General features: G+C 35.4%; 2 protein-coding genes across 2 annotated transcripts; one reads left to right on the top strand and one right to left on the bottom strand.

The window, feature by feature from the left end:
* Nucleotides 1-889: 889 nt before the first annotated feature.
* Nucleotides 890-14,349, bottom strand: LOC137922888 (uncharacterized protein C1orf198). Its single transcript, XM_068765982.1, has 3 exons — nucleotides 14,108-14,349; nucleotides 11,130-11,730; nucleotides 890-1,227 (listed from the first exon to the last, which is right to left on the bottom strand). Exons 1-3 carry the CDS (start codon nucleotides 14,237-14,239, stop codon nucleotides 1,094-1,096), a joined length of 867 nt encoding a protein of 288 aa, XP_068622083.1. The 5' UTR covers nucleotides 14,240-14,349; the 3' UTR covers nucleotides 890-1,093.
* Nucleotides 14,350-14,902: 553 nt separating this feature from the next.
* LOC137922947 (zinc finger protein ZFP2-like) lies at nucleotides 14,903-22,808 on the top strand. Its single transcript, XM_068766060.1, has 7 exons — nucleotides 14,903-16,198; nucleotides 17,376-17,667; nucleotides 18,186-18,360; nucleotides 19,257-19,409; nucleotides 20,345-20,443; nucleotides 21,900-22,039; nucleotides 22,602-22,808. Exons 1-7 carry the CDS (start codon nucleotides 15,001-15,003, stop codon nucleotides 22,690-22,692), a joined length of 2,148 nt encoding a protein of 715 aa, XP_068622161.1. The 5' UTR covers nucleotides 14,903-15,000; the 3' UTR covers nucleotides 22,693-22,808.
* Nucleotides 22,809-24,774: the final 1,966 nt, after the last annotated feature.

Raw genomic sequence — 24,774 nt, 5'->3', positions numbered from 1 at the left:
AAGGTAGCGTACGTGGAAAAACCGAGGGGTCGAAGACCAGTGGGTAGACCCAGGTATCGCTGGATCGATCGCGTTGAGGCAGACTTGCGCGAATTGAATGTCAGCCAATGGCAGACGATGGCGCAAGATAGAGGAAAGTAGAAGTCTCTCGCTTCGAAGGCCAAGACCCACTTTGGGTCACTGAGCTAGCGGAGTAGTAGTAGTAGTAGCCACCTAAGAGTAAAAAGATGAGAAAAGGAAGGCGATGAAAGCAAGAAGGAATGAATGAACAAAAATCGCAAGATATTGTGAAGGATAAAATGAAAGAATAAAAGAAATCGAGAAGTATGAAAGTGAGTGTCGAATAAAGATAAATCTCTAAAAAAATTATGTGTAAATAAAGTCCCGTCCTAAACTAGATAGGGGGTACGAGAGGCTCCCAATAGCGGAGGCCATAAAAAAAATGCCTTGGTTAAGACCTCTTTTAAATTAAACTCTAAGTCTGCTGCAGCTCGGGTCCTGCACTATACTATTTCACCGGATCGCTTCGATAAACGCTAATTATAATACCTAAACTTTAGGGCCCCCACTAGAAACAAACATTATGGAAGGTTGTAAACATAATTTTTTTGATTCAATAATGTTAATATTTATACGAAGTACAATATTTAGTATGTATATTTGTGGAAACGGAACGTAAGAGTGAAGGAAATGAGCGATTGATTGATAAATGAATGAAGAGAAGGAATGAATTATGGCATTCTCGGGGAAGATGGCGATGGGCCGGTTTGTATCAACTATGTAAGAAGTGAAAAATTAAAGTGTTTAAAAAATATCCAAAAACATCTATTATTCACCTGCGTGATTCACTACCACATATATATATGCGATACGTATAAAAAAGGTTTAGATGAAGCGCCATCTATCTTGTCCAAAAACTTTAATAAACCAAACATGGTTAATTTTAGACCTTGATACGTACGGATTGTTTTGGACACGACAAATATCTCCAACAAGATTCCTTACACCGTTGATATTACAAATAATATTTCAATATAATACTGATAAGTTATATCTACCGAATGAAGTGAACAAAGCATGGGTTCGGTACTCATTACCAGTTGTCCAAAAAATCATAACCAGTTTTTGGCACGTTCATACTATCCGTGAGGGTTTCCGTTGATTGGAAGTCGGTGCCCGAAGACGCCTGGCTCGAAGACAGCAGTCCACGATTCTCTTCCGACAGATCTGAAATGAAAAATCATATATTTACATAAATAAAAATAACACAACCCAAAAATCGGCAAGTATTGCCAAAATCAATATCGGCTTAACCAAATCCGGCTTTTTGCGGAAAAATGTATCCGAATAGTACAGCGCCATCTAGCGGACAGTGAGTGTATTAAAGATAGACAAATTAAAAATGTCTCCACATATCAAACTGATAAAAAGAATGTTAAGAAAATATACATTTACATGTATATATATTTATGTAAGTATATTTGTATCGCTAGTGCGACCAATGGCTATTGTGATCGAAAGGTTCCCGATTGTAAAATCTGTAAAGAAGTAGAATGTATGTATATGTGTACGTTTTGTCTATATATAACTTTAACTACCCCTTATATATCCCTCTACTGTTTCCATACTATGGTTGTCTATAAGAAATTGCCTCGTGTGATATTATCGCACGCTTTAATTTTTTTTTGTAAGAAAAGGACCAATATTTAGCCACTTCCGCACATGCAGTAGTAGTCGTGCAACAAAGTGCACCCCCCGCCAGCCCGCTGATAAATGCGTATGCGGCAAACAATGCGAATCACAACCGCCACCGCCAAATCACTCAACACGTGTTTCACCCCTCCACGGGGCATCTTCAGGAGTTATGTTACACCGATTAGTGCCAAACACAGAGTCTAGTCTCTAAAATTTGTGTTATTTTTGTGTCCGCAAGGTAACGCCTGATTCCATTAAATAAATTACTTTTTTTATTAGTATGAAATTACACATATTTTCTAGCGTATATAATAGATGATATTAAATTAAATTCGTGATATAGGAAAGCGTAACCTGACTTTTTTACTATAATGGCGTCTATAGAAAACCTTAATTGGGTATCGAGGCAAATGGTACTATACCCGGCGATAAATATTGCACATCGACCTTTGGAGAGAGACGATCGGCTAATTTCGGCATCGTAGAGCGTTATCTCTTTCGCACGAATGACAAAACGTCAGGTAGTGTGTATACGGAAACTGCATCTGAATAAACTTCAGAACTAAAAATATTTTGCTATTTTTCATTTTAATACTAGTGTGCAATATACAGAAACTGCATCTGAATAAACTTCAGAAGAACTAAAAATATTTTGCTATTTTTCATTTTAATACTAGTGTGCAATATACAGAAACTGCATGTGAATAAACTTCAGAAGAACTAAAAATATTTTGCTATTTTTCATTTTAATACTAGTGTGCAATATACAGAAACTGCATCTGAATAAACTTCAGAAGAACTAAAAATATTTTGCTATTTTTCATTTTAATACTAGTGTGCAATATACAGAAACTGCATCTGAATAAACTTCAGAAGAACTAAAGATATTTTGCTATTTTTCATTTTAATACTAGTGTGCAATATACAGAAACTGCATCTGAATAAACTTCAGAAGAACTAAAAATATTTTGCTATTTTTTATTTTAATACTAGTGTGCAATATACAGAAACTGCACCTGATTAACCTTAGAAGAACTAAAAATATTTTGCTATTTTTCATTTTAATACTAGTGTGCAATATACAGAAACTGCATCTGAATAAACTTCAGAAGAACTAAAAATATTTTGCTATTTTTCATTTTAATACTAGTGTGCAATATACAGAAACTGCATCTGAATAAACTTCAGAAGAACTAAAGATATTTTGCTATTTTTCATTTTAATACTAATGTGCAATATACAGAAACTGCAACTGAATAAACTTCAGAAGAACTAAAATTATTTTGCTATTTTTCATTTTAATACTAGTGTGCAATATACAGAAACTGCATCTGAATAAACTTCAGAAGAACTAAAAATATTTTGCTATTTTTCATTTTAATACTAGTGTGCAATATACAGAAACTGCATCTGAATAAACTTCAGAAGAACTAAAAATATTTTGCTATTTTTCATTTTAATACTAGTGTGCAATATACAGAAACTGCATCTGAATAAACTTCAGAAGAACTAAAATTATTTTGCTATTTTTCATTTTAATACTAGTGTGCAATATACAGAAACTGCATCTGAATAAACTTCAGAAGAACTAAAAATATTTTGCTATTTTTCATTTTAATACTAGTGTGCAATATACAGAAACTGCATCTGAATAAACTTCAGAAGAACTAAAAATATTTTGCTATTTTTCATTTTAATACTAGTGTGCAATATACAGAAACTGCATGTGAATAAACTTCAGAAGAACTAATATTATTTTGCTATTTTTCATTTTAATACTAGTGTGCAATATACAGAAACTGCATCTGAATAAACTTCAGAAGAACTAAAAATATTTTGCTATTTTTCATTTTAATACTAGTGTGCAATATACAGAAACTGCATCTGAATAAACTTCAGAAGAACTAAAGATATTTTGCTATTTTTCATTTTAATACTAGTGTGCAATATACAGAAACTGCATCTGAATAAACTTCAGAAGAACTAAAAATATTTTGCTATTTTTTATTTTAATACTAGTGTGCAATATACAGAAACTGCACCTGATTAACCTTAGAAGAACTAAAAATATTTTGCTATTTTTCATTTTAATACTAGTGTGCAATATACAGAAACTGCATCTGAATAAACTTCAGAAGAACTAAAAATATTTTGCTATTTTTCATTTTAATACTAGTGTGCAATATACAGAAACTGCATCTGAATAAACTTCAGAAGAACTAAAGATATTTTGCTATTTTTCATTTTAATACTAGTGTGCAATATACAGAAACTGCAACTGAATAAACTTCAGAAGAACTAAAATTATTTTGCTATTTTTCATTTTAATACTAGTGTGCAATATACAGAAACTGCATCTGAATAAACTTCAGAAGAACTAAAAATATTTTGCTATTTTTCATTTTAATACTAGTGTGCAATATACAGAAACTGCATCTGAATAAACTTCAGAAGAACTAAAAATATTTTGCTATTTTTCATTTTAATACTAGTGTGCAATATACAGAAACTGCATCTGAATAAACTTCAGAAGAACTAAAATTATTTTGCTATTTTTCATTTTAATACTAGTGTGCAATATACAGAAACTGCATCTGAATAAACTTCAGAAGAACTAAAAATATTTTGCTATTTTTCATTTTAATACTAGTGTGCAATATACAGAAACTGCATCTGAATAAACTTCAGAAGAACTAAAATTATTTTGCTATTTATAATTTTAATACTAGTGTGCAATATACAGAAACTGCATGTGAATAAACTTCAGAAGAACTAATATTATTTTGCTATTTATAATTTTAATACTAGTGTGCAATATACAGAAACTGCATCTGAATAAACTTCAGAAGAACTAAAATTATTTTGCTATTTATAATTTTAATACTAGTGTGCAATATACAGAAACTGCATCTGAATAAACTTCAGAAGAACTAAAATTATTTTGCTATTTATAATTTTAATACTAGAACTTTCGATGCTGTAGCGCAGAAATGCATTCTATCCATAGTTTTATATCTAAGGAAGTTTACGAATAACTCGATGTCGCTATCAAAACATTATCGTAAGCGAAGACGTGTGATATCCTCGGCCGTTTATAAAATCGAATCAACTAAACATGTCCTATCACTTGGATACGAGATTGTTCATTTAAAACAAATCACGTTCACTTTAAAAGCGTATGTTCAAGTGATAATTATTTTCAAGCGTTTCCAACATAAGCTGTCGCTTGTCGAATGCTTAGTAGCGTTTGTATCTCCTGGCCCGTCTTGATATTTTTTCTTTTGTAATAAGACAGGCCAATTATTTCTAGCAGTACTAAATCTATATTACATAAAGTATACAATTATTAGTTTTAATATATAATAATCTAAATTTTGAAATCAATTTTTATATAACACTAGTTGAACCCGTAAACGTTACTTTCCAAAAAAAAATCAATTTTTAATTAACAAATAAAAAAGGGTTGATCGTAGAGAGGTGAAAATTTAGGGTTGTATGTATTTTTGAATGCTGTATCATAAAAAAATAAAAACCAAAAAAAATAAGGATGAACAACCCTTATCACTTAGGGGTATGGAAAATAGATAGTAGCCGATTCTCTGACTGCACATATAAAATTTGGTAAAAATCGGTCAAGCCGTTCCGGAGGAGTACGGTAACTAACATGGAAATTTTATATATTAGATTACGTTATTTATTTCTGAAAACATTGATTTATGAATAGTGAATATCATGCATTAAGAAACTTTTACACATTGACGAAACATAGTAATTTTCAATTCAATTTACACAAGCGCATAGTAAAAAGTTTTATATAACACCGTAAGAGAGTTCATTATTCACAGTTTAGTATTTATAACACTGGTTCAATTAATTTATTTAAATCTAAACATGGATTTAACCGCATACTTCCGTACGTGAGATGAAAGCAAATTGCAAGTTTGCGTAACTAATAGACTGTGGTACATCTACAAACCAGACATGCGTCGAGGAGTGAAGATCTTGGATTTTGAAATTTGATTACTTCTTATTTATTTATTTTACACGCTAGAAAATATATACATAGTTTCCAAATAGTAAAGAAAAAGTACAATGGGTGGTCTTATACTACGATGTATAAGATCTCTCATTGAATATATATCTTCGATCGTATCAAATACTTGCTTTACGTCGTTTCGTTTTGCGATTTTTTTTCGAAGTTACGTCGCTGCTTAATTTAACAGTACGTTATGAACTTCGCGCGTTTGACACGTGCTACAAATCTTTTTTATAGCCTCCGTTATTAGGGACCTCTGCTTCGACCCCTATTTGATTTGGGACAAGGTTATTTTTTTATATTTACATAAATACATCGCTTGGCGTCGTTTCGTTTTGCGTTTTTTTTTTGAAGTTGCGTCGCTGCTTAATTAGTACTAAATATCACAGTGGGTCGTTAAATTTTCGAGGTTGCGTTGTTTTGGGTACGAGTCTTAATTTTTTTTAATTTTCTTTTCTTTTTTAAAAGATGGTAAAACTTTTGTTTCTAATTGCGCCATGCCATCAACACTCTGGGATTCCTTTTCTAATTAAAAACAACGCAATTTTAATACAGTTTTATTTTAACTTTGTTTTACTAATTTTAGGGTTCAGTTTCAATTACGTAGTGTGTTGTAATGTAGTGTTGTGCGTTTTTTAAAAGATAATAATAAATTTATATGAATTATTACGTTTTTTTTTCTGGTTACAAAAAAGGTAAATATTTTTCCAATTTATTTATTGGCAGAGTTATATTATTTTTCTTTTTTAAATGTTTGCATTGTTCAATTTTCTTTTTAAAAAGTAGTATTTTTGTAACCCTGAAACCTATCTTCGATCTTTACATGGTTTGCTATAGAAAATCTTAATTCACTTTGCGTCGTTTCAATTTGCGTCGTGTTTTTTTGGAACGTAACTACGACGCAAAGTGAGGTATTGGTGTATATTATGAGATATATTAAGATAAAATTTCAAATAGCTGTCGATTGTCCAGTTCGTATATTTATAAAAGCTCCATCTTTTCGGCAGAGTACTCCCAAGCAACTGTCTGTTGCTTATGATCGCAGTAATTACAGAAGAAACATTTCTGTTGCGTGCTACGCGTGTATTGAATGAATTGGTCGAAGAATTTGAATTTCACATTTTTAATATCAATCCATGCATTAAGGCGCAAACACGTGAACAATTTCTTCGGTTCTCTAGTTTAAAATAAGGTTATTTTCTTTTGCTAATTTTTTAATCAGCCTGAGTTCAAGCGAGGGCGGTCTGGAGAGGCCCGGCGTCACTCCCGACTGCTGAGTGGTCCTCCTAACTTACACTACACCTCATTCACTACACTATACACCTACACTGATATAGTCCTTCTACGTGCATATATTTGTTGTAACTAGGGTAAGATCACCCAGCGTAAATTTTTAGTCCACATACCTCTTGGACAGAGTCAGTTTCCATGAATCTCCACAAAACCTCAATCAGCTAGAAGGACAACTTCAAACACATCAAATTCAACGATGCATATTGCTATTGCTGTAAAACTTGAGTTACTTTTGAACTTTCGGTGGAGAAGTGGTGGTCTTCCAAATGTAATGTGGGATTCCTATCCTGTAAAACCCCCACGGCGATCACTTTCTCCCGATCAAATATCATCACGATCTTTCCTCGCGCTTTGCTACTATAAATCGCTCGTCCCAGGGTATAGGGTCCACGGTACTTCCGAAATCCTCGTGGTGCGATCCATCTCCCACCTGAGTCGCTTAAGTTACTGGAAGCTTTGGACCCTCACCTGTTACTCTGAAGATCACGTTTCTGGTAGGTGAACACCATTCTCCGGAGTCGTTTCAGAGAGGGATCTGTACTCTGCAGATCGTTGACACAGATGTACATTAGAAATTAAGTTTTTTATATGGAGTCTGGAGAAAAAAAATTGTCTTTATAGAGTTACTTTTGTTATGTTTATTCAATATAATCCAATTGTGGTCAATATGAAACGGCGTTTCCCAACGTGGGGCCCACGGTCAGTGGGACAATTTGAAAATGGACTCGACACGAGTTCAACCATTTCGCTTTAATATAATAATTATATCTGTTACATAGGGGGGCGTAATTTGAAAAAGGAATAAATGTGTCAAGTCACAATAAAATCTTTGAAAATACGTTTCTAAAACGTATTCTATGGACATCAAAGTTTTTAAACTATGACAGGAATTGGAATTCATACATCTCAAGTTATTTATCTTAACATTTATCATAACAACCACAGATAATTCAATATAAATGAATTTAAAAAAAAGAGATATTGTTACCTGTAACAATGGCATAACGGTAATGACTAAACATAGCGACGATACCGCGAATGTTTGTCTGTACAAACATACGCGCGTGCCTATATTTTAAATTCAGGGGTGCCCAACTTTAGATGGGCTGCAAAAAAAATGATCATATCAACAAATATTTTTATTTTTATTTAGTCTTCTTTTCAGCCGATGGAAGCCCACTGCAACCACTGCCCACAGGTGATCGTTCCTGCGCTGCCTGAATCCAGTCACTTCTCGCAACCTTCACTATGACGTTGATCCACCTGGTTGAGGGTCTACCGACGCCACATCTACTATATCGTGGTCGTGGTGACCAGACCTTCGAGAAACTTTCGGGCCCCAACGACCATCGGCTGCACGAGCGACGTGCCCACTTCAGCAGAGCAATTCTTCGAGCTACGTTGTTGATATTAGTTCTTCTGCAGATCCCATCATTTTAGATTCGATATCGCAGCGAAACTCCTAGCATAGATCTTTCCATTGATCTCTGGGTGATCTTTAGCATTCTTATGAAGCCCGTGGTAAGTGACCACGTCACGGATCCGTATATCATCACCGGCAATAAACATTGGTTAAAAACCTTAGTCTTCATACATTGCGGTACTTAAGACGAGAAGGAGTTTCGGTGGATTTTGATTCGTACATTGTAATAAATATATTTAAAGATAAATTATTATTTACATAATGATATTTGACATCTATTCTACAAAACTCACGCATTGAATATATTAACTGGGTAGCATAAATTTTATTTCGGGCCGCGAGTTCGACACCCCTGCATTAATAGCAATACTATAAATACCGTTACATAATACTCTATTCATTGGAGCGTTTCTACTAAACAGATATGTTATTATAGATATTCTTGTATATATAAAAATTCTATCTGTAACTGCAGTTATAGATTTGTCGCATTTGATTCATCTATGTGACGAATACGGCAACCGCCGCACAACCTGAGGATGCCAATATGGAGTAGGGATGAGGAACTGATCGCACGAAACGTAATTTTAAAAACTGCACATTGTTATGGTGTCGTTAAAAATAAACAAGACAATGATTAAAAAAAGGAAAAAATATTTGACTTGAATTTAGTTTTAAATAGTTTACATTTATCTGGTTTTTTTAGCAGCGCACAAGTATCAAACGCGCGAATCAATGCAACCTGTCAAACGCACGAAGTTCAATGCGAACTGTCAAACACGCGAAGTTCTAAGCTACCAACATAATAAACTTTTTAAAAATATCTGTGTTTTTTGCCATTTTTGTTCAGTATTAAAAATATAAATGAAATTGGTAAAGTCTATGTTATGTTACAACATGACCGTGAGAAATAGGAATATATTTTATCTACAGGATGATTGATTTAAAAGCTTTAAGAATTAACGTATAGCTTAAATATTTAATGGAATCAGGCGTTATTTTGCAGATGTTCATCCTAAGTAAGAAAAGGATCAACATTTAGCCACTTTCGCACATACAGTCGTAGTCGTGCAACAAAGTGCACCGCCCGCCAGCCCGCTGATAAATGCGCATGCGGCAAACAATGCGAATTACACAACTACCCACGGGGCATCCTCAGGAGTTATGTTACACCGATTAGTGCCAAAAACAAAGTGAGCCCTTTTGAGCTAATTAACGTATAGCTTATATACCAGCAAAAAACTTTCAAGCATTTACACCTATTTTTAATCACTCTGTATAAATTGAACGCTCTGAAACTATGTTATAATGCGACGGGCATATAACTTCTATCAGTACAGTCTTCAGGGACATATATAAAACAATGATTAATTTTAATACGTAGTAACACATATTTTGAAAATACTTTTTCTTACAAATTAAAAAGTACGTTATTTATTAAAAATATATCTAAAGATATTTATAGGGGGGATATAACACGATCGTTACGCTTGGCAGATAGGTTAGCGATCGCTGTGATATATCGCTGCCCAATATAATCTCGCATATGTTAAGTTTTTTTTCAAATTACATACAATTTTTATAATTTTTTTCTTAAAACACTTATTTTTAGATTAGAATAAATTAAGTATACTCTACTGATGTTAATGCGTGGAATTAAATGTTGATGCTCACTGAGGAAGCTAATTATTGTCGCGCGCTCTTTATAAAACAATATTTGTAAAGAGCAACTGTTGAGTTTCTCGCCGGCTTTAGCAGAACTGCCTTCCGTGCCAGTGGTAGCTTCGTATATGGACAACAATGCCGACATTTTATGTTGATTGAAGATTTTGATAGGACTATCCTAATATCTCTACTAAATAGGTGAATATCCCACACTGCGCTTGCTGTTTGCTAAAAACTATTAGTCAGTGATAAAATAAATACCGGCTTTCGTGTCATTTAAGATACTCGTAATCTTATTTTATAGCGGCCTATGAGTCGTCTGTCCGGAAATGCCGGGAAGGTAACTCATTTTACATCGCACTTATTAGTGTTCTTTTTTTAGTCTATGGACACGCCTATTGCAAGTCATATGCCCCATCCAATGATCGTCATGATGACTGGTCCTGCGTTGCTCGCATCCAACAAATTCCATCCTGGTCTCCAGCAAGACCTGATAAAGATGTTCAGTGCGTGTCTTTCTTCCACGAGAGCTATGCTCGGAGTTCTGCTACGGTCGATTCAGAAGAACCAAGATGACATAGCTCAAAGAATTGCTCATTTGAAGTGAGCACATCGCTCGTGCAACCGGCTGTCGTTGGGGCCGAAAGGTTCTGTAGTAGCGACCACGAACCGGTAGACGCGGTGTAGGTCCCCCCCTTCTCTAGACCTAGTAGGGGGGGAGGGCTACTGACACACACTGAACATCTTTATCAGGTCTTGCTGGAGACCAGGACGGTTTGTATTATCATAAGACGAAGGATGGTCAAAATACAAATTTGTGTCACATATTTCAGAGTGATCTCATCTTATTTCTGTTTAACCTCGGCTCCCTTAGCCTTTTAGGACTGCTACAGCTTCTCAGACCACGAGGCGGGTAAAATAAAAACAGGTGTAAAAAACATTTTAAAACTTCCACATGTATATGCATTCAGTATATGATCCAAAGTGTAAAACATGAAAATTAAAAAAAAAACTTACCACTACTAGACTTGATAACACTACTCCTGTAGTCTTTTTCAAATTTGTTCTCGTTCTGCGGACTCTTGAAGTTCGTTCTGAAGAAGTTGTCCGATGACGCTACGATGTGGGTGTTCTGGACTGTCATCAAACACTCCCGTTCTTCATCCTTGCACTTGAAGTTGCCTATGAACTTGCTGAACAGGCCCGTTGGTGACGTCACATCTCTCTCCCTCTCCTTAGGCTCTTTAAAAGTGCTCTTCAAAACATCATGTGATTTTAAAGCGTTCTTCAATTCATTGACCACTTTAGAATGGGATAAGGCCAGTTCAGTTAGTATAGGAGGGGGAGATGTACACTTTACTTCCTTCGGTACCCTATGCTCGTTGAGTACACACAAGTTCAACTGACTCTTGGTCTGGTAGAGGAACGGAGCTGAATGCTCGTCTCTGTACGAGCCGTTCTCGTCCCGTACCAGTTTGGTGGCGTGCTCCCTGCCGAAGAACGACATGAGGTCATCGTTCGGAACCGGTGGATCATTCAAATCGAACTCTAGCGAATCTAGTAGAGTGTACTTGAGGGCGATTTCCGGTTTTATTATCGATTCGTTTATTATCTCCGCCTGCAATTTTTATATATACACTTTAATATATAATAACAAGTTTACATTTAATGAACTCGATGGAAATTATAGATTCTGTATAGTGTGATAAACTGTTTTCAAGCTGCTCTTAACTGGTGTTGTTGTAAATCTATATAGGAAGTCTATGCCCAGTAGTGGATTTTCTAAAATGATGATAATAATGAACATTTGCTCATTATACAAATTATTAATGACTTTGAATGTCACTAATATGAAGAATGCTGATATAAAAATAAGATAAGTAATAAAATAAAGAATAAATAATGTACCATGTAATAAGGAGGGCAATGAAAGCAAGAAGGAATGAAAGAACAAAATGAAAGATATTGTAAAGGAAAAAGGTAAGAATAAAAGAAATTGAGAAGTATGAAAAAGAGAGAAGAATAAAGATAAAATTTTGAAAAACTTTTTTGTAAACAAAGAGCCTGATCCCAACAAATTAGGGGTATGAGAGGCCTCCAATAATGGGGGCCATAAAAAAAAATATGAGGAACACACAACTTTGACAAGATCATTGAAAAGTCCACCATAGCCTAACAAATTGGCAAGTAAAAATGGCAGAGGCCAGAGCATAAAGGCTTTAAGATTGTGGAGTGGAGATCACGAAGAGGCAGGGGCAGTGTAATCCAACCATAAAGTGGACAGATGACACCGTTAAGGTTGTTGAAAGACTGGATGAAGGCCAATTCCAACTCCTTGCTTTGATATCTACAGGAAAGACTAATACTGGACATAATGAACATGTTATGGCTTAAATTATGATGGTGATATTGTAAAAAGCATAAAGGGATAATGAAAGACACCTAAGAAAGTTAGTTAGCATGCACCAACTCAGTGTAAAGATCTAGTTATAAATTATTAATTACCCAACAAGAAACATTAAAACAATTTTTCCTGTATTACAATGTAGTGTAAGTTGCATACTTATCTAAGGAGTTATATAACTACAGTAAAGTTACTTAAACTTTTATAACAACTAAGTCATAGTGTCAATGATAAATGTGTGCTGCCAGTGATGAAATATGGATCCAAGACATGGTAACATCTTATTAAAAATATTAATGCCACTCCAAGATCAATAGAAACTAATATGCGCGTATATCAGCAGAATAAATAAAGTCATCAATTTAGGTCAAAGAATTGTTCATCTGAAGAGGCACTGCAGCAGGGAACATTACTAATGTATCAAACAGCTCTAGTATTTTTTTTTATATCCTTTTAGGAAAAGCATTTGACCTATGCTTCATGGTACATGCTTGCCCAGAAGAAAGCCATTCACTTTTCTCTTGAAAACTCCTATATTATAATTGTCTGGAAACAATGATTTCTGTAGTTTCTTCCACTTCTAGGCAGTTTGCGCTATAAAAGTATTAGCAAAATGCCCCATGGGCCTTCCACTTGATTGATTGTATATAATCAAAGTTGCTAAACCAGTGCTAAAACGCTAGACCAGTCATGGCAGTTAGGGGGAGATATATGTCTTAACTTCTATTGACTGGCATGAATAAATAAATAAATGAAATGTTATGATTTCCTAAAACACACACACTGTGTCTAATTTAGTAATCTCTGGGAAATCTTATGTTTGTACCATTCCTTAATTTTAATAGTGATGTATTAATAAGTGTAAGGCAACTGTAATGCTATTGTCTTTGAAAATAAATTATCTCAAAGCATATTAAAAAGTAAATATTAAAATTATTTGTCTGATTTTCTAGTATTTATTTAGGTAAATGCAAAATATAACACTTGATATGTAGATTCATTGACTGGGCATATGTTTTCTCTCCATATCATCAATATGTAACATTTATATGTACTATCTATAATAATACTGTCTTTACATTATTATAGTTATAAAAGATGGTGTAGTATTTTTATTTAAATATATATATTACAAAATAGATATGCTCTATTAAAATTGATAAAAAAACAATAATTACAATGCAATACATTTTCACACATGTCTTTTCCACATGACAAAACCAAACTGTAACCTAGAAAATAAGTGACATTTTTCATCCCTCTTAACCATCTGAGGTTAAAATAACACGTACTTGGTAACCCTTTTGATTTTTTCAGTCTATACTCTTTAGCATACAAGTTTTAAAATACATTATATTTTACAAAAATCTCTACATATAGAGTAATACAAGCACAATTGAAACAAGTTCTGAAAATGTCTTTTTTTTCGTTTCCTAAAATACAAAACGTATGTTAGATGTACACTTATGTAAATATTTAAGCTAAGCAAAAACAGCAGTTGTTTTAGACCTATTTAAAAATAGATATACTTTTAATTATTTCATTTGTTAGTTAACGTGACCATGGAATAAATGAGTAATCAGTTAATTACCTTTTCCTTGTAAGAAAGAGTATCCCAAATGTTTTCGTATGCATTTTTGGCTTCTGTGATATCTTCGTGAATTTTTGCAGCCAATGGACTCATTGTACGAAAGTACTCCTCCGCAGCCTCTCTTAGCGCCATATTTAGAAGGCAATTTAATTTATTAACTTCGATTTCAATTATTTTCACTTACACACATAATTCACAGGATATTCATTTATAAATAGAAGATAACTTAAACGAAAACACAACAGCACGTCTATTTCCGCGAACGTCAAAACAATCAATGAATCATAGAGCAATGAATGATTGCTAATGATCAAAGACAACATCGTGTACCTCGCACTACCATAGTGTTCCCCTTCGTAATTTGTAATTAAAGTTAATTTATGAATAAACAGTTAATGTTTGATAATGAGATAAACTTTATTTTCTAAGGCCTTTAGACTTACTTGAATGTTTATGTACTATTGTATGATGTTGTAGCACAATACAAATATTTATGAGTTGTTTTTACATGTTTGTACATGTAAAAACAACTCATAAATTATTAAAAAATTAAAGATTAAAACTTCTAATCGAAGATTAAAACTTCTAATTGTTATTCAGTAATATTTAAATAATAATACAGGAACTAAACTGCAAATATTCTGTTAGTGGAAATAGGCTAAGCAACCCCAAACAAGCACGAGCTCTTGCATATTTCACGAAGTAATCTGATTGACAAGTTTGTCTATGGTCCAAATAGCCATAGTTACGTTTAGAGTTTTATCTCTTCATGATTTTTTATTGGAGCCCGTGAATGTCAAAATGGCTAACACAGACAGTGTTTATACACTGATTTTACCGCCGATGGTACAGTTTAAACGTTAATGAAGTGATATTTTGTGTGTTTTACAACAATGTTGCACAACAGCGGTCCTTTTGGACCGAACGACGTACCAATCAACATGGGCGCGCCAGTAAACATGACCCCGATGAGTGGCGCGATGAACATTGCAAATAACATAAATAATCTGTCAAAAATCGCTCACCAGCCCCCAGAGACACCCAACGCTCATTATTCCGTACCCAGCTACCCCACGTACGGGCATCCACATTTGAATATGAATCCAGCTATGAGTCCATTTCCAAATTATTCACCTATAGGTTTCCAACCAAGCTACATGACGCAGAGCCCTTCTATACACGAAACTAATTGGCAGAACGGTATGTTACCGATGAGTTTGAATATGCAAAATGACAATGGTTCAATCAATTATTCTACATCGGCGGCGAAACGTTCCGAAAGCATCGGCGATTATAGGGACCATCCCTTTAACAACAAAGTACCTTTACATGTGCCTCAAGTACATACTAAAGCATTCCATAAGCATCTAAGTATGGAAAATAATCACTACAACCATTACCAACATTATACACCTACTCAGAGTAATTATAAGCATTATTCCGATTGCAATCTTGATTTGAGCACTAAATCCAGGCTAGAATTGGACCCTAGGCGTAAGAGCTTAGAGACAACTGTTAAACTTATTGAGAATATTCTTAATAATACTACTAGAAAGAATGACAGTTCACCAAAGACAATATCAAGTGCAGATAATTCCTATATGAACAGTAAACATTCAAGTCCGATTCAATCCTGTTTAAATAATGAACAACCACGCAAATTTAATTCCTCAAATCCTTCTGAAGTAACCCAACCAAGCATTAATACAGCCCAAAGAGCTTCTAGAGAAAAAATAATAGCAAATAATTCAAAAGAAGATGTAGATGAAAGCAGCTCTGATTCCTCTGAGCAAAAAGAAGATATCAATCCCGCGTCTCCTACAGCACCAAACACAGAACACGAGTACTCTGATACAGAAAGTGAAGCAACTCCCGAAGATCTTACTGCACCTATGAATACTGTTAAAGATGTGACATGTGAATCAAAAACAAGAGTTGAAGTGAAAATGGAATCGACAAGTTGTGTTGATACAGAGTCTTCAAACCCATTCCAAAGAGATACAAATGGAACTCAAATTGAAAGACGTGCTGGTACAGATGAAACCAACAGTGAAAAGATGGTAGAAGAAGCAAAGAAAGTTATAAAAATGGGTATGTGTTCATAAATCCATATATTAAATTTGGACTAATCAACCCCTTAACACTCATGCATGATTTAACTATAGCGCTAAACTGGCCAAACTGTAGTTCAATTCAGATATTATCTATCTATCAGTAACTTAAATGTTCTAAAAGAGTTGTGGTCATCATCGGCAGCCAATAGACACCTGCTGGAAGTCACAGGCCTTCACTAACGATAGCCTTGATGACCTCCAGTGCTACCCATGTCCAGTGACTTCTGACAATCTTTCATATGTTGTTGGTCTATGTTGGGAATATTTTAGCCCCAACGGCCTAATGGCGCTTAAAACGGAGTAAAATTATCAGGTCAAAATGATCATCTTGAGTTTGAATATAATGGAATTGTAGTATGCATAACATTTTGCGATTCTTAAGATATATATACACACATAGTTATTGAACGATAGACCATTTGAATTTTTACGAAAGTAAACTCAAAATTGTATATTAGGAATGAGACATTAATTGCAATGTCTTTAATTAGTTTACCGTGACTAACAGAGCATGTGCTATGGAATAATGATATGCAGTCTAATGCCACAGGATAAAGCAGTGCAATTGTTTTAAATTATTTATGCTATCTTTGATTGAACAAAACAAATATTCTCAGTCTTTTCAGACTGGTTTCTGCAACCAAGCAGTGAAATAGGCTTTGCAAAGCAAGTTAAAAAAATCAAGACTTCTATAATAATATGTAATTAAAGATAGACTACCGTCAATTACATCGATTCTATAAAGCATAACCTGGCAAGAAACTCAATCACTGTAGAGTAGTATAGGGAAGTGGTAGCCCAGTGGAAGAGAACTGAGACAGGTGTTTGAAGGTCACAGGGTTCAATTTCCAGGATACAATTTTATATTATTCACACTTCATGCATTAATAATATAGGATTGCTCACAAACAAGTTTCCAGAGGATGAGCAGCAGCACCCTCTGCTAGTGGCGATTATTGTATATTCCTTATGGGACACCTATACCGTGCAGCGGGCATTCATGGGCTGAAACAATGACCAGTCTTAGCAATTATTTTATTTTTGTCCCATGAAAATGAGTTTGATACTAATCAGCCAACTCAATATTATTTGACCTAACGATCTTTGTTGTATAAAATAAGTAGGTTTTCGATAAACTTCCTATATATTTGCAGGATCTCAAGAAGAGAAGAAATTTGAATGCTCTCAATGTAGTTTACTTTTCCATCATCCGAAAAGATTCCTCATTCATCACAAATGGCATTCATTCGGTCTAAACACAGTGAAAAAGTTAGATCAGGCGAGAGAGAAGGAGTTGAGAAAGACAATGAGAAGGGAGGCGAGAGTGGTGCAGAGGATGAACATGAATGAAGTGAAAGACATGAGTACTACAGGAAAAAAATACTCATGCAAAGACTGTGATAAAGTATTCAGCGCTAGAGGGAGTTTAAAGAACCATAGACAAAGGTATGATATGATTTTTATTTATTTTGCTGTTTGAACCAAGTGAAAGGTGCCGCTTTCTCAATCTCTGACACTACCTCATTTTCCCTGCTAATGTTATTTATCGCTTAATAATGGTATAAATTTGGACTTCTTGATAAAAATATCTTCCTTCTCCCTCTCTCTTTTTTCCTCTATGCTATCTCTCTTCCCACTTCTTACTCTCCTTTTTCTACTCCTTATTTTTCTCTCATTTCCCTACAGCCTCTGTCTCCAACTAGTTTCACCTCTCTATTACAATCCTCTTATTATTATCATTTATGCCATTATGATCAGATATTTTGATATCATGTCCCCCTTGCCTTTGGATTTGCTACCACCTCAATCATTCCATCGCCAACTTTAATCAATCAAGATACAGTTGTAATTATTTTTTTTAAATTATCTATAAATTTTCCTACACAGATTATTTTGCTTGTAAACCTCCAAAAGTAATTCCGGAGAGAAATTTGCTTCTGTTGATGTTAACTTATTTTATTCAGGTACCATCCAACTCGAGTGCGTGACTGTAAGATTTGCGGCAAGACTGTGCTGGGTTGGATAGCGCTCCGCGCCCACCTGTCAACCCACACAAGTGAATCCGGATATCAGTGTAGCGACTGTCCAAAACGTTTCAAGTATTCCCATTCCTTAGCGAAGCATAGAGACACACATTTGGTTAGTAATCATTTATTTTATTTGACTAGTTGTTACAATAACATGAGGTTTGAGCTTGGACACAGTTCTGGTTCAGATATTTATGACAGATGGAGGATTCTTCGAGTACCTTCATAGGTTAAAGCTAAAAGCTTATGGTAAGTCTCTCGTGCATCTGTGACCCTGAAGTGGACCAGACTGTGGTAAACTGGCCGGCTGTCTCGTATTTTGACAAAACTTAGAGAAAAAAAATAAATAATTCATATGGTACAAGAGGCGGTCTTATTGCTCGAGGCAATCTCTACAAAACAATCTTTGGATGAAGATACGAAGGACAGGGGAGTTTAGGGTGTACATACATATATACATACATACCAATATAAATATTTGTACATATAAACATATACACAAATACATACATTACAGTACCCGGACATAAATATTGTACATCGACCTTTGGAATGTTTTTTTTATTATATTAATTTTGGTGTATAATATTGTTTATTTTGTACAGCTGTTATTTTCCTAAATAATAAAATATGGAAACATAATGTGAACATGTTTTTTGTATTTTATTTTTCTATACCCAAACTGAAAGGTTGATGTGCAATACTTATCGCCGGGTATTGTACTATACTCACATACATAAATACCAGAATACTTACATGAACATACACACACACATATATACATATACAAATATATATATATATATATATATATATATATATATATATATATACATACATATATGCTACACAATATTAGGGTATTGTGTTTAGAGGTAAAAGAAGTGCTCTTTTACAGTTCTTCTTGTATGATTATTGTATTCTTGTCATATAATACGAGTAGTACTTATATCTATAAATTGTAAATGTATATTTACGAATTTAAAAGACATTTTGTCTACTTTTCAGGAAAAAACACACGGTTGCGAACAATGTCCGAAGATGTTCGGTTCGGTGAAACTCCTGAAGATGCATATGAAAACACATGAGAGAGTGCTGAGAGGAACAACATTCCACTGCACTTACTGTGGAAAGGGCTTCTTTGAGTCTTACAGTTTGCAGGTAATTTGGATATTTTAACTATATATTCATCATTGTTTTTGCCATGATGTCATCCTACTGATGGAAATAAACCAAAGATTTTTAATAAGTACGGTTAAAAGTAGACTGCATCTAGCATTTTTTAATTACTTTAAGAAAGTCATCTAATCACCTCCTAGTTGTATGTACATTGTTGACTGTGGTTATCACTTTGTGGTATCAGATCCATGAACATTAGGGTCTCAGAAGTTATCCGTTCTGCGCTATATGTAGCTTGCTTACTGCCACTTGAAGCTATCACTTTCTAATAAGCCTTGTTGCAAGCACTTGGCATTCAGTGCATTTAACAACTTTGTTATGGTCTGCAAATGGTGCACAGAGGCCGCAGCCGCCCATCTTCTGGAGACTTATATTCGAGCAGTGGCAATACCATCTTATGGGATTCTTCCCAGGGCCGGTAGGTTTTGAAAATAACAACACAAAGTCCGAGCTACATGTGTGTGTGATATTCATAGGTTAGCACATATTGATACTGATGTATATAAAGAATTATATTTCTGTGGAATTCCCCTTTTCGATGCGTCGATGACGATGACGTAATGTAGCTCCTACAAGATAATGCACAAAGTGTGAAATAGATAAGATTGTCTAGGAAATCAAACCAGCGACCTACGGACTCAATTTTCAGACCTTTACCACTGGGCTAATACTGCTCAACCCCTTAACAAGGTGTAATAAAATTTCATCATCATTATCATCACATGCAATACAAGGCATAAGCCTACTCCAAAGATCCAGTAACTTCCTGCATCGGTCCATCTAATCAAGGTCCTACCCACGCACACTCGGTTTCACATGCGATATGCCCAGATGACTGCCACTTTGGACAAACAATTCTCCATGTTACCTATGCTTTAATAAAATCTAGCCTTTAATGATAAAACTTTTCATTTCAGGTCCATGAGCGAACACACAGGAATGAGAGGCCGTTCCTTTGTGAGATATGCAATACGAGCTTTGGCACTAATTCCAGTCTGAAGAGGCATTTGAAAGTTGTAAGTTGAAGGCTTTAGTCTTATAATACGGCTCATTATTAGTTCTAATGGTTTGGTCTTAAACCAATGATTACAAATATATTTGAAACTTCACATCTTAAATATTATAGAATAATAATTTAAATAATATTGATACATAAGGTTAACAATAGTAAGAAAAGGACCAATATTTAGCCACTTCGAGGGAGCTCATTCTGTGTTTGGCACTAATTGGTGTAACATAACTCCTTAAGAAGCCCCGTGGAGGGGTGAAACACGTGTTGAGTGGTTTGGTGGTGGCAGTTGTGATTAGCATTGTTTGCCGCATACGCATTTATCAGCGGGCTGGCGGGCGGTGCACTTTGTTGCACGACTACCACTGCATGTGCGGAAGTGGCTTAATATTGGTCCTTTTTTACTTATGATGGACTTCCGCAAGGTAACGCCTGATTCCATTAAATATTTAACAATAGTAATAAAGACAAGCTTTGTAACACAATGAAATGATGGGTGTTGTAAGGTTTATGGTCACCCTGTATCCAAATTATACTGGGGCAGTGTTCAGGAAGCTCTGAACATCTTCTGGTCCGTAAATCTAAAATTTACTCTATGGTCAAGGTCACTTTAAGATCTATAGAGAGTATTTAATGTAATCAGGCGTTACCTAGCGGAAGTCCAACCTAAGTAAGAAAAGGACCAATATTTAGCTAGTTCCGCACATGCAGTGGTAGTCGTGCAACAAAGTGCACTGCCCGCCAGTCCGCTGATAAATGCGTATGCGGCAAACGATGCGAATTACACAATTGCCACCGTCAAATCACTCAACACGTGTTTCACCCCTCCACAGAGCATCTTCAGGAGTTATGTTATACCGATTAGTGCCAAACACAGAGTACTCTATAGAGAGATAAACACAGAATACATCTATAGAGAGGGCTATGTATGGAAATCGAATTGAAGAATTGGTTGTATGAAGTGGCAGTAGTCGAGGTGCATGGCTTGTGCATGCCGTTGGAGTCTAAAAGTTTTCAAGTGGGTACAAACCAGTAGATGCTGTTTAGGTATGCTTCCCAAAAGGTGGACGGATGAGATTTCGAGGAAAGCCTGACTTGTCTAAGGCATAACTTTATAAAGTTCTCATATTCCTATGAGAAATATTTATCAGGCGCTATTACAAAATATTAAAAAAAATAGTCAAAAAATGTTTATAGGCAAAAAGTTACTCTGAGAATGACGTCATAGAAGATAGCATACCTAAGGAATGTTATGTATATATGTATAGCCTATTGGCAACTATGTAATAATAAAAAAAAAACCTCACCGAGTTTCTCTTGCATGTTCTCAAACCTGGGGTCATTTATCATTTGAAGAGGTTGTAGATTCAACTTGAGGTCTATAAGAGATGTAAACCATGTATAGAAGTATTTAATAATTTATAACAAAGAGAATAAGGATTGTTTTAAAATTTTATTCTCAGTCACATAGTACATCGAAGCCGTATGAGTGTCCTGTCTGTCACCGGTCCTTTGTGTCGGAAGTCATCAGAGACAGGCACGAGCAGCGCATCCACGGTGATCCTGATAGCTTCAAGTTCCCCTGCAACCAGTGTCCTTGCAGGTGAGAACTCGTACAGGTACAAGGATAATTCATCATTATAATCATTTCAGGATGTCCATTGTTGGACATATTAAACCCAATATTTTTCTGCTCTGTTAGAGAAAGTTACAATCTAATAAATAACAAAACTTTCAGAGTAACCACTATATTTATTTAAAGTATCAAGTTGTTTTGGTCGAATCGATCGGTCAGTTAAACAACTGGTTGAAGATGGTATACGACCAGTTAGCTACCTGCTGAGGTTAGGCACTCTTGAGGCCGAGGTATCCTCATGGGTGTTCTTGAGCGTTTACAGAAACGATCTAAGAGCTCAGGGGACTTCCAATCTTGTAAAATGTGGCGGCCTGAGCCAGGACTCCCCTGGAGGTCCTCCAATTTAGATACTATAAAAGAGATATTAGGCTAGGGGACTTTACAGCCTTACATCTTAAACTCGCAGAATCAGCAAATGAATTTGGGTAGCAATGACAGTACTATTCAAAAAAAAAATTGTAAGTTTTAATACAATTAGTTTGTAAAACTTCTAAAATCTTAACTTTCAATGTAAAATATATATTTTCAGATACCTGAAAGCGAAGGATTTAAGAAAGCACATGTACAAAGCTCATCCGAAAGGCAAACGGAAGAAGAAAGTACAAAGCGACAGCGAATAAACCTTATCAACCTACAATAAGGTACAAATTACTATGGCCAGAGGTACGACACACTTTAAATATAGGTGATGCACACATAAATGTTGGCTGTTATATACAATTGGATGAATTAAAACAAATCAGGAAAAAACTTTATTGTTTATAAAGATTAGATAAATACATTTAAATATGACCCTAGTAATTTTTCTTGGAAATAAATTATGGTAGGTATTTAAAAAAAATTGTCTGAAAAACTTTAAGTGTCTCATTTGTACAAGTAATCATCTTTTTTCTTCCCTTTTCCCTTTATTTGGGGTCGGGTCTCCTTATCAATTTGCGCCAGGCCACTCTATCCTGGGTTGTCTCTGCATTGAGTTGAAGGGTTCCCAGTTCCTTTCCGATATTAGACCAACATAGCTTTTGGACGCCCTTTCCCTCTTGGTAATTCTGAGAGGCTTAAGGCAGTTTTTACCACGTGGTCATCTGGTTATAGTTGAATGTGGCCATACCATCGCAATCTATTTTCCTGTAATTTGCTTGGGATCGGAGCTACCTTAACCCTTAAATGCATAATGATGGAAAACTGCAACATACCACTTAAACGTAAAATGAGTACAATACTTAAGAATAAATGCATAGTGTTGTATATTTGTGACATAATTTGTTTTTAAAAGTAAGTATAAAAAGCATTGTAATTTTTTTTTTCTATTTTTCCCTGCATTTTAGTGTACTTATCTGTAAGATATTTTTTTTAAGTATATATAAAAGTCGTGCATTTAAGGGTTAAACGAACCTCTGATACATTCGTTCCGTATTCTGTCCATTCTAGTGACGCCACCCGACCATCTAAGCGTCTTCATCTCATTGACATGAAGTGTTTGCTCGTGTTTCTGACTTACAGCCCAGCATTCCGAGCCGTAGAGCATAGCTGGTCTGACAACGGCTTTGTAGACTTTACCCTTGGTCTTAATGGGCATACGGTTATCACATTAAACGCCTGACACTTCCCTCCACTTCATCCATGCAGTTTGTACCCTGTTCTTGACATCAGCGGTTGAGTCTGCATCGGTACTTAAGGTCGACCCTAGGTACCTGAACTTAGTGACGGATGGTATTGAAATGCCACTGATGTTCAGATTGCTATGGCCTTGTGTTGGTGTTGGTGCAAATGCCGTTGGATTCTAGTTCTGTAATCCATAGGTTCAGGTCTCTCTGCAAATCATTTGCTGATTTGTTGGCAAGAACAATAACGTCTGCATATAGAAGGCACCGTGGTAAGGCATTCTGTATATCCTTTGTGAGATAATGCATGACGCAGTTAAATAATGGGCTAAGTGCGGATCCCTGATGAACGCCAACTGTTACTTCGAACGGGTCACTGAGTCCTGCTGGGCTTCTCACCTGGGTCGCGCAGTTATAGTACATGTCTTTTACTATGGAGACATACTTTTCCAGGCCCTGAAACCTGAGAGCAAGTTACAGGTTGTCTTGGCACTCTATCGAAGGATTTTTCCAGGTCAATGAAGACAATATGTAAATCTATATTGCATCTATGTTTCTCCATAATAATTCGAAGAGAATTGCGTCCGACATTGATTTACCAGCAGTGAAACCGAGAAGAGTTTAAAAGTGTGTGATGTTAATTTTATCCCCCTGTAATTTCCACAAAGTGAAACGTCTCCTTTATGCTTGTAAAATGGTATTAAGTAGCTCTTCCGCCAGGAGTCTGGCATTGTACCGGATGTGAGGACAAGATTAAGGAGTTTCGTAAGCCACCTTCTAGCTACCATTCCTCCACGCTTCCATACCTCCGCAGGTATCTGATCAGGCCCTGTAGCCTTCTTGTTCTTCATCTTTAGTATCGCTACTTTAGTAAGAAAAGGACCAATATTTAGCCACTTCCGCACATGCAGTGGTAGTCGTGCAACAAAGTGCACCGCCCGCCAGCCCACTGATAAATGCGTATGCGGCAAACAATGCGAATCACACAACCGCCACCACCAAATTACTCAACACGCGTTTCACCCCTCCACGGGGCATCTTCAGGAGTTATGTTACACCGATTATTGCCAAACACAGAGTGAGATGACTCTGAGGTCACAC

The sequence above is a fragment of the Battus philenor genome, unplaced genomic scaffold (assembly GCF_028537555.1).
Source record: "Battus philenor isolate CCGP_79_NKW_IND1 unplaced genomic scaffold, ilBatPhil1.0.hap1 SCAF_20, whole genome shotgun sequence".
Taxonomy (NCBI): Eukaryota; Metazoa; Arthropoda; class Insecta; order Lepidoptera; family Papilionidae; genus Battus; species Battus philenor.
This window is presented reverse-complemented; position numbering and strand designations above follow the sequence as displayed.

What these genes read in the sequence shown, in the direction of transcription:
- LOC137922888 (XM_068765982.1), bottom strand. Translation starts at nt 14,239, where the DNA reads ATGGCGCTAAGAGAGGCTGCGGAGGAGTACTTTCGTACAATGAGTCCA. An exon ending in CTCTTTCTTACAAGGAAAAG is followed by an intron (nt 11,731 to 14,107) that starts GTAATTAACTGA and finishes TAAAAATTGCAG; the next exon opens with GCGGAGATAATAAACGAATC. An exon ending in TGTTATCAAGTCTAGTAGTG is followed by an intron (nt 1,228 to 11,129) that starts GTAAGTTTTTTT and finishes TTTTCATTTCAG; the next exon opens with ATCTGTCGGAAGAGAATCGT.
- LOC137922947 (XM_068766060.1), top strand. Translation starts at nt 15,001, where the DNA reads ATGTTGCACAACAGCGGTCCTTTTGGACCGAACGACGTACCAATCAAC. An exon ending in AGCATAGAGACACACATTTG is followed by an intron (nt 18,361 to 19,256) that starts GTTAGTAATCAT and finishes TCTACTTTTCAG; the next exon opens with GAAAAAACACACGGTTGCGA. An exon ending in TGCAACCAGTGTCCTTGCAG is followed by an intron (nt 22,040 to 22,601) that starts GTGAGAACTCGT and finishes ATATATTTTCAG; the next exon opens with ATACCTGAAAGCGAAGGATT.